Genomic DNA, 10,149 nt, shown 5'->3' on the forward strand with positions numbered 1-10,149 from the left:
GATAAACATTATTGATATTATTTGGCCCATTCGTGGTCAATAATCTACTACAAGGGCAATGCATTTTGCAAATGCCCCGGTGACAACTGAAAAGCTTTGGAGAAAGCTCAGATAAGAGTGGAAATTAAGATTCTTAGTGGTAAAAGCAGAGGGGTGTCTCTATTTGCTAACGACACTGCGTAACCTGCTGCAAAGCTGTCTCTGCTGCTGCTCTGCTCCAGTCTACGTCACGGCGACCCTCATGGATTGCAGCAAGTGCTGTCCTCAACAGCCCAAAGTGCCATGGCAATGTTGGAGTATCCCTGCATGAAGGGCAGCGTGGGGACACGGACACCATAAGGCTTTGCAGTTTTTCCTTGGGCAGTTTTACTGAGTGGGGCTAAGTGGGGTAGCAGTCCCCTCTCCCTTGCCAGCAGCGCCCGGTGCAATGTGTGTGTGACGTTCTGCGCAGCCCTTTTCCCCTGTGGTCTCAGCTGTGCCTGGTACCGGAGTGCCTGGGTATTAAAATGGCCTTGGTTTGTCTTCTGTTGGCCCTGCAGGTCTGAGCAGTGACAGCGGGCTTGGGGGAAGCACGGACGGCAGCACGGATATCCTGGTGTTTGGCTCCGTGGTGGACAGCGTGACGGAGGAAGGTGGGTGTCGTGCAGAGGCTGGTGATGGAAGTGGTGTGGGGAGCAGCTAGACCTGAGGCAGGAGTGATGGCCAGGACTGTTTGGTGCCAAAAGCAACAGGAAACACAGCAAATTGGAAATGCCAAGCTTTTGGGTCATGTTTCTCCATCCCTTTCTCCCTCTCAGAGTGCGAGGTGTCGGAGGAGTCGAGTGGTGAAGCAGAGATTGAGCAGGAGGCATCAGATTTGGAGGACCTGCGGGAGCTGCATCCTGGCTTGTTGGTCTACAAGGCGGCACAAGCCCGAAACCTGCCACTCATGGCAGAAGCCCTGGCTCATGGTGCTGAAGTCAACTGGGTGAACGATGAAGATGAAAACAAAACTCCTCTGATTCAAGCCGTGATGGGGGTATGTTGTGCTTGTGGCTGGGGGGCTCTGTTTGGGAATGGGAGGCCTTGACTCCAGTTTGGAGTACGCTGACAGTAGGCAGCTCACAGACTGGTACGTGCTCGTGCATCCTCTCGGTACTGCGGGCTGAATTTACAAATAAAATTCCACTTTACTTTGCCAGGGCTCCTTGATAGCCTGTGAATTCCTGCTGCAGAACGGGGCAGATGTTAACCAAAGAGACAGCCGAGGCCGGGCTCCCTTGCACCATGCCACGTACCTGGGGCACACTGGGTAAGTCCTTTGCATGCCGGCTTGCTCCATCACCCTGGGCTGGAGCTTCAGGGTTGCTACAAAGTCATGGGGTGGGCAGGGGAGCTGGGTTTGGGGTGGATTTCCGTCCCAAACAGAGGTTCAGAGGGGAATCTGCCCGTGCAAGAGCTGTGACTGTGTGTGGGGGGACTGTGCTCTGTGCCCACTCCAGCGTGGAGGTGGGATTTCTGCTGACGGCCGTTTCTTTCCCTTCTGCAGCCAGGTCTGCTTGTTCCTCAAGCGAGGGGCGAACCAGCATGCAGTGGACAGCGACGGGCAGGACCCGCTAAGTATCGCAGTCCAGGCGGCCAACGCAGACATCGTTACCTTGTAAGTGCAGCACGAACCCTCCTGCAGGTGGGAACGCTGCCTGTAAATAGCAGAAAGTAAGCAAAACCACTCTCTCTTTGCTTTCTGTTTTGCTCTAGGCTGCGTTTGGCTCGAATGAATGAGGAAATGCGAGAGGCAGAGGGCCCCTTTGGACAACCAGGTCAATATCCCAGCAACAGCCCTACTGAGCTCCAGTACAGGAAGTGTATACAAGAGTTCATCAGCCTTAACATAGATGAGTGTTAGTGACAACTCCCCCACCTCCCCTTTGCAGTCTTGAAGTGGGGCCAGATTTCTGGAAGCCCCGAGAGCCCCATCCTTGGTATATTGGTGTTTCTTGCAGATTGGTCTGTTTTTGATGCCTGCGCATATAGGTTGAGATGCGTGCAGGAAGGAAAAGGGATCTTTCCTGCTAGCATAAAGTTCTCATGCTTGACTACTGGATGGTTGATTTTTGTGTAGGAGATTCTTAGGGCATAACCACAGACCATGGCGTGTGAACTCGAGTGTGTGAAAAGTATGGGAGAAGAGTTTAGCATTAAACAAAACAAAACAAAAAAAAAAAAAAAGAAAAAAAGAAAGAAGAAAAGGAAACCCTCTATCACCAGGAGAAGCCCGCCAACAATAGGGTCAGACGAACCTCTCGTGTCTCTGTTTCGGTGCAGTCACCACGCGCTGAATTCTCGTCTGAACAGTTTGGAAGGGATTCTGACGGGGAGCCCTCTCCTGGCAGTGCGACCAGTAGCCTGCTCTCTCCTGGGACTCTGCAGCATCTGGGAGCTGCTGGGGCCAGTTTAGAAAACTCAAATGCGACCTCTAAGTCGGGAACAGGCTGTTTCGTGGGGCAGGTGCTTCGCTGCACAGCAGAAGGGGTAGAATTGAGAGCCATGGCTACCCACCTCACTTGCTCTCAGGACTATTACCAGCCACGCTCCCCTTTTTTTGGCCTTGGTGGTTAGCTGGTCAAAGCCATAGCTCACCTGCTTCCTGGGCCGGGATGCGCTCTGCCCATGGTATGAAGCAGCAATGCTAACTTTTTTGAGGCTGGGAGAAGCTTGTCGCTGGCGATGGGCTTTTCTGTCAGGGAAGAAAAGCCAAGTCCAACTGCCACTGCCAAGCTGGCTGGCTGCAGGATGCAATTTGGTTTGGTTTGTTTCCTGGTCACCGTATTTCTGACTCAGTGTCTCTGTGAAGGAGACTTCTACCTGCATGTGTATCCCCTGTGCTCACCCCGCATGCTGAAGCATGTGAGTAGGGCATCTCAGCAGCTGGCCCGGGGACTTCTGCGTTTCCCAGTTCCAATGACCAGCAGAATCTTCTTTTTTTTCTTTCCTTTTCCTGGTATTATTCTTTGCTGGAGTGGGGGAATGTGTTTCTACTCAGAGCACTTTGTTGCTGGTGTTTATGGTCTGTTACGGGGGTCATGCTACAGTAGCCCTGCAGAGATGGTGCAGCCAGGTGCTCCTATCTCAGGAGGGCTTACCGAGCATGGGTACCTCCGCCAGATCCTCCTCTGGCTGGGAACTTGGATGCCAAGCTGAGATGTGCTCCTGCAAGAGCCGCTTCAGAATGCCCTCAAACTGCTGTTGGCATCAGAATTTTTCAGGACTCGTGGGCGGCAGCCCACAGCTGGTATTCAGTCTGCCTGGGCACCTCGGCTGCTGGCTCTGGGGTTGGGCCACTGTGCCTTACAGATAGTGCTGGGATCCTGAAGGGGTCGGGATCTCATGAGGAACACAAATACCAGGCAGAGTTCCCCGTCCTCCTGCGTTACATCAGCAGTGATACACAATCATACTATTTTTCATCCACTCTTTGACTTCCTTTCTTTGTAAACTGGCTGGTGTCTTGCTGCAGCCCTTGGGGGGTCAAACCTTTGCAGGTTTATTTCTATCCTCAGATACCAGAAGAGCCCAGCTCCTCGCTTGAGATGGTGCCCTCAGACTGGTCCAGCAGTGCTCAGAGTACGCCCGTGTGTCTGCAAGTGGAACAAAAAAGAAGCTCCCCTTAGGCTCTGGTAGTTGTCCCCTCGGTTCAAGGGAGTGTCCCTGCTTCCCTCGGGAAGTGCTGCCCCACATCCTGCTGCAGACAGATCACCATTTTCTGTCTCTGCAGTCTGGGGCTTGAATTCCATCTTTCTCTTGTGGCTTTCTCATTCCTGTTCTCTCCTGAAGCTGCGGGATGCCCAGTGCCAAGTTCTGAGCTCAGTTCCAGTTGTCTGTTGTGAGCCCGAAGTAGTCCCAGTGACCGTGTTGGAACTGCTGCAGCTCAGTGGCGGCGCAGAATCCGGTCCCAGGGCCTTTCTTTCGTCCCTAAGCCATAAACAATCTCCTTCCACCAATCTTTAAAGAATTAATGAGCTTGGCCCCCTCAGCCTTTTTACCCCTGGCAATGCCTTTCGCTGCATCTTCTCCATCATTCCACCCCTCCTGCCTCGAGGACCAGGCTCTGTACCTGCACCCAGCACGCAGACTGGCTTTCTCCTTTCTCAGCTGCTCAATGCCTGGTCTGAAACTTTCATCCTTAACCAGGCAATGCTCCCTCTGTGAGTTGGGGCTGTAGGATGTGCCCTTACCTGCCCTCTGCCAAGTGTTCGCTGGGTCTGGGCCGTGTTCTGATCAGCCGTGACACCCTCAGGAGTGATGCAGAACTGCATGCAGGACAAAGCAGCGCGGCATAAACCGCTGGGATGTCTGTATCCTTTGTTCAGAGGGGGATTTCTCCGGGAGCAGGGACCACGCTCCGATCGTGGCTGACTCGGGCATGTGCCCCTGGGGGTGATGCCAAATGCAGGTGGACGTGTGCTGTTGCTGCAGTGCTGCTACATCATCTCCCTCAGCTCGCATTTAATATGCCCAGGGTTAAATCTCTTTCTGCCTGATACCCGTGAGGGTAGAGCCAGCATCGCTGCCCATCAGTGGTTTTGTGCAGGATTACAGAACGTTACTACTTCACATTCTCCTGGAGCTTCATCTTTCCTTTGCGCTGGTTTTCTTCCTGGTCCAAGTCACCCCAAGTTTACAGGGGCTCCCCCTCGGAGCAGTGGTGCCTTTCACTTGTGTCACTGCCTTGTTGGACACCCTCGTGAGCTCAGCCTGCTTGCTCTGCAGCCAGTGGCTGGCTGAGCCCTTCAGCAGGGCAGCACCGTGCTCATGGTTAGATCACCCCGTGGCATCCAGATCAGTGCTTGAGTGCTCAGTACAGGACAGGGACCAGTATGCAGACAAGAACCGTCTTTTCTGCCTGGGTCAGGAACTGGGAGACCCTCTGTAATGAATTCTCTTGAAAATCCCAGCCCGTTTTATGCTTACTGCATCTGATGAGATGTTTGTCAGAGCTGATGTGGTTCCCCTCAAGCTGTGGCCTTTTCCAGAAGGCCACACTGAATCTTCCAGGCATCTTCCAGGGTACTTCAGAGATCGTGGAAGTGGAACAGATGTCTCACCACCACCACGGTCCTACTCTGTTAAGGAACTTCAGCATGATCGTCATCTAGCAACGTTTTCCACATGCACAGCAACTTAAAACACCCCAGTTGGTTTTCCGGCTTCTTAGGAGAAGTTAGGAATAGGCCTGATCCTTTCTGTAAGCCAAGGAGGACTGGAGACGTGGCTTCCACTTTGGGTCATTTTATTTCACAGTTGGCATGAGTGACTCATGAGAACAAAACAAGAACCGGGTACAGTTAGGTCCAGTGAAGCTCAGACTTACTGCTGAAGTACATGAAGTTAAAGCGTGTGTAAATACTGATGCAAAAAGCAGTGTCTTGCAAGACAATTTATTTAACATGTATTGGTACTTTATTTAGAGTCAATGTATAAAGCAACTTTGTGCACTTTTCCTACATACAGTATTGGGGGGTTTTATGTTCTTTTGTTATGGATTTTGTGCTGTCTTTTTTAATCAGTGGAATTGTTAAGTATTTAATTTATTATTGATGTGCCCAGAGGACTAGTGCAATTTTTATTCAATACAGTTTGTCTGTATTTAATGTCAGGATTTTTTTGTAGCATTGTTAGGGAATATTTTTCAAAACCTGCCTTTTTTTTCCCCGCAGCTCTCCTCTTCCCCCTTCCCCACCCCCCTTTTCTCTTCTATTTTCATTATACAGATGACGAGGCATGAAATGCCTCTAGTTTGTAATATAATCATCCACTTTAGTACATCCTGCAGTTTCTAAACAAAAAAGGTTCTCCAGGAAAAAATGCTAAGGAGGCACTTCTCATTGGTTTGTGTTTGATTTATTAGGTTGGGGTGTGTGTGTGTGCGTGCCTAGAGCTTTGGAGGGGGGAGTGGGGAAGTTGTACATAAAATTTGTTTTCAGCAAAATAAATGGCCAACTGGGCTACAGGGAAGGCTAGATCTGAACGCTTTTTTTTTTTCTCTCTGAGTACAGCTGTATTTGTGTTGTACAATCTTGTTTGAAATACTGAATGCCAAAACTCCTCTTCTCATTCTTTCTTTTCAAAGCGTGCATATGTTGTAACTGTGACAGTAACTTGGCTGCAACCACAGATAACGTGAGAGGCTTTGCCTTTGTCTCGAAAGCAACATGCCAGGCATTGTCCAAACGCAAATGGACCCACACCATTGCCCCAGCCCTGCAGATTCTGTCATCCTTTGAGTTTTTGAGACCTGGGTGAATATTCACATACCTGTACTAGTTTTTTTAAGTTGACACAAACCCTGTAACCGAGTGCCTGCACAGGTAGTCTGGGTTTGAGTCTTGGAGGCACCTGTCTCTGATTCCCCATGGGACAACTTCAAGTTGCTGGCAAGTTGAAATGATCCCCCCCGTGCCATCAAGGGATGCCTTGGGTGTTTTTAATGTTGCGGTCTCAGAGATGCTCTCTGTACTGAGAAACTCTGAGCAATCTTGAGGAAAAACACAGAATTGGAAGAACTGGTGTCAAACGCTTTTGTTTAAAGACGAGCTGAGACTGTGATAAGCATAAAGTAGATCAGTAACATCTCAGACCAGCACAAATGGCCATTATTTATGCAAGAGAAAACCAGGACCTCCCAAAGAAATGCACTGATAACTGACGGTCCGGCAGCCCTAACGCAGCTGTCCTCTGCTGCTGCTGGGCTGCCCCTGACCCTACTCCTCTCTTCTCACTGCCCGAGCATTATTGCTTTCAACCAAAGACAAAACAGAGTGAACGGATTCAATGTGATATTAAACACTTGGTTTGCTGATGACAAACGTCGGTGTGAGTGTGCCTGCGTGCGAGAGCATTTGGTGCTGTTGTGTGGAGAAGGGTGGGCAAGGAGGGACCGAGCAGAAGGGAGAGTGGGAGTTTGAAAGAACTTTATTTTTTTTTTTGAGATTCCAAAATATACAGTGCTGTTTCCATAGGAATGTGATTCATATCGCAGTCTGCCTGCTGGCTCCTCTGCCTTGTAGGGAAATTGGACTGGGGTACGTACCTAGCACGTGTTAGTGGGAGGAAAGGGCAGGCAAATAGTTACGGGGAGGTAAAGAGGGGCAGAGGTGGGAGCCACGATGGTTTCCAGGGCATGAGGAGGACCTTGTGTGTTCCTAGTGCAGGAGCCGAGATGGCTGGAGAGGCTGGCTGAAGCAGGAGCATCCCTCCACAAACATCCTGGCTCACGGTGACGGCCGTGGAGGAGCACGTTCAGTTTGTGTGTCCTCCTGCTCCACTCGCTGACACTGGAAGCGGCCAGGCGCTTGCCTTCAGGTTGTCAGTGGAGCTGTAGACCTGTCTCAGTCACTTCCACCCATCCCGTCCCTCCATCAGCATGGGAATATTAGAGTGGATTCCCCATCCTGGGAGCCCTTGGTGTGACGCCTGGGGCTGCTGGATCATAGAGGGCGAGTGAGCCTTTCTTACGGCAGGGCGACACAGCCTGGGCTGGAAGCCTTTGGGACGAGACAGCCCAACCAGCCTCTTGCTGGCCAAGGCTCCTGTACCTTCCTATCTAAACAGCACGGAGAGAAAGTTCTTCAGCCAAGTAAAAGCTGCTACGTGTGGTTGATTAACATGGCTCCGATACACGCCGAATGGCTGGGCTGCTGCACCAGGGGCTGGCACTTGCTGTAAATACGCTATAACCTATTAACCTCCTTCACTTGCCTGCTTTCAGTACAACTTTGTAACACGTTTTATAATTGCCCCTTTCCCTACACAGCCTGTACTGACTGTAACTATGGAACCAGATATTCTGTATGTTATTACCTTTGTACAATTTTAAAACTGTTGCTGTGGTGTCTGCCTTTTTTTCCTCCCTTCTCTTCTATTGTCTCTTGAAACACTGTTAATAAAAATCTAGATGAACTCTTTCCCTCCTCTTTCTCTGGCTTTATTTATTTATGTACGGTTTCTTGCCTTGTTGCCCGTATTAACTGGACCTAGAACACCAACTCTTTTAACCTGTTTTCTTTTTCCACTGCAACCCACAGCTTGAATCTTATGTCAGTGAAGAGAATGCCGCGTAACTGCTCTGCTTTTTGCTGGGTTTCTGCGACGCTGTCTTGTGATAATGTGATTTCAGGGTGCTTGGGAAGAAGACGGGGAAGGTGACAGGCTCACATCACCCCTCATTCATGTTTCTTCAGAGTACCTGAGTCAGTCGCTGCTCGCTGTGTTACGAGCTCTGCTGCTGACTGCCCTGTAAAAGGAGACCTTGCACTAGATGAAAAATCTCCGTGTTCTGCACATGGACCGCTTGTTCCCCTGTATCACTGCAATCCTTCCCCCTGGGTTTCTCTCATCTCATGTGCCTGTGGCAGAAAAATAAAAATAAAAGAAAGAGTGGCCTGGCCTCATGATTTCTATCATACTTAGCATGGAAAACAGGTACGGAATAAAGAAGCGATGTAAAAACCTCTTTTTTTCCTGTGGAGGGAGAAACAGATCCCTATAAATAGAAATTAATGGATCACGGTAGGCTCATGAATTCGATGAAGGACTTAAATAGGAAGGATACCTTGAATCCAGGAGCACTACAGTCATTTAAGGCACTTACAGAAGGAGAGCTGCATGGTCTTGCAGCAAAATTATAAGGGTTTCGGAAACGCTTGGCCCACTGCCTGCCATTTGCTCTCTCCCTTTGCCATCCTTTTTTCTTACTGCATTTCTATTTCATGTCTAAAGTGGACGCTGTATGAGGATACAAGCCTCACAAGGATAAATACACTGAAGACTGAAATGCAATTACAGAAGTCCAGAGCTACAGAAGACTGCCTTTCTCCTTCTTTACTGACTGTGGATTAAATGCTTAAGTGTCTTCAAAAATCCAGGGCTAATACTTCACCCAGCAGCAGGATTCATATAATTGGAGTTAGATCTTGAGTGTTGCCGTGTGCTAGGAGAGAGGAGTCTTAGTGAGCCTTTACAGTGACAATTTTCTCCTCTTAATTCGAGCAAAAGAGCTTTCCTTCCCCAGAAAGGGAGCACACAGGAATCCACTTTGCTTAGGGAGGTGGTGGGGGAGTGGAAGGAATCAGAAGGCCCAGGTTGGCCAAGTTGGATGCGTGGCAGGCACAAAACTGGGCCTTTCCTGAGCATTGCTGTGTCTGAAAATCAACAGGCCCTGGTTACAGCCTGGATGGTGATAACAGCCCACATTAGAAGCCTGAAGGGAGTTGTTCTCAAGGCCCTTTGGGCCTGCACTTTCCATATGCTGAACGAGACCACCCTCACGTCCCGCAGGGCCCACCCAGGAGCTGGGTGGGACACCAGTGAGGGAAGGGGTCCCTCACCCACAGAGGGACCCGTCCTCTCGTCCTGCAGCAAGGACACGGCTGCAGAAACGCTTTCTGCATCGCTGCGCCGATGACAGGTGCCGTGCCTCGGAGCTATGTGGCTCCAAGCAGCCCTGGGCCATACTCCCGCAGGCCATGTCCGCCGGCAGCCAGAGGCACAGGAGATCTCTGTGAGAGCCTCCAGGTGGCCGCACGGCTGGAGGTGAATGCCTGGGATCTCTGGATCTCTCCCTTATCTTGTCCCCTGCGGCTACAGGGGTTCATCTCCAGGTAAAAATGAGCTCAGAAACTGTGGCAGAAATTGTCCTAGAACATCGGGCAGCAAATGTACGAGCACAGATGTCACTAATGGGATGCGGGTGCCTAATTATCTCTGGAATTGCAGGGTAAATCTGAAACCTTTCCTGCATCAAGGGAGGTTTGGTCACAGAGCCACGGCTGGGACACCTGAACCCTTTGCCTTCCCCGGGGCTTTGGGCTGGGCCTTGCATCAGCTGCCACGGAGAGCTATTATTACCTGGTAGTGCCCTTCAGCGGGTGGGTGTTTTGTTCCAGGACAGTGGGGCTGCTGTTGCACCGGCCCCAAACAGGAGCTGGGAGGTTTGGCTGCCAGAAGAGAAGCTGAAGACAACGAGTAAATCCCCTCATGTTCGCCCTGGCTTCTCCAGAAAGCCAGCACCAAGCCTGCTGGCCCCAGTCACAGGACACTGCACTGTGGCACAACGAAAGACTGTCACACTTCAGAGCAGCAAAAACAAAATAAAACTAAATCTCCAGTCAT

At 50.5% G+C, this 10,149-nt stretch overlaps 1 protein-coding gene across 9 annotated transcripts in view; it reads left to right on the forward strand.

Annotated features, from left to right (window-relative positions):
- ACAP3 (ArfGAP with coiled-coil, ankyrin repeat and PH domains 3) overlaps positions 1 to 8,412 on the forward strand; it is an 82,096-nt gene extending 73,684 nt beyond the window's left edge. For 7 of the 9 annotated variants that reach the window (XM_040533359.1, XM_040533366.1, XM_040533360.1 and 4 more), the window contains 5 exons: positions 540 to 632; positions 798 to 1,018; positions 1,182 to 1,291; positions 1,529 to 1,639; positions 1,738 to 8,412. In XM_040533359.1, coding sequence (XP_040389293.1) covers positions 540 to 632; positions 798 to 1,018; positions 1,182 to 1,291; positions 1,529 to 1,639; positions 1,738 to 1,885 — 683 coding nt within the window. In that variant the 3' untranslated portion in view covers positions 1,886 to 8,412. Of the gene's footprint in view, positions 1 to 527; positions 633 to 797; positions 1,019 to 1,181; positions 1,292 to 1,528; positions 1,640 to 1,737 lie in introns of all 9 variants that reach the window. The other 2 variants (XM_040533364.1, XM_040533365.1) reach the window with 2 other exon arrangements.
- The last annotated feature ends 1,737 nt before the right edge of the window (positions 8,413 to 10,149 follow it).

This window comes from Cygnus olor, chromosome 21, assembly GCF_009769625.2.
Source record: "Cygnus olor isolate bCygOlo1 chromosome 21, bCygOlo1.pri.v2, whole genome shotgun sequence".
Classification (NCBI taxonomy): Eukaryota; Metazoa; Chordata; class Aves; order Anseriformes; family Anatidae; genus Cygnus; species Cygnus olor.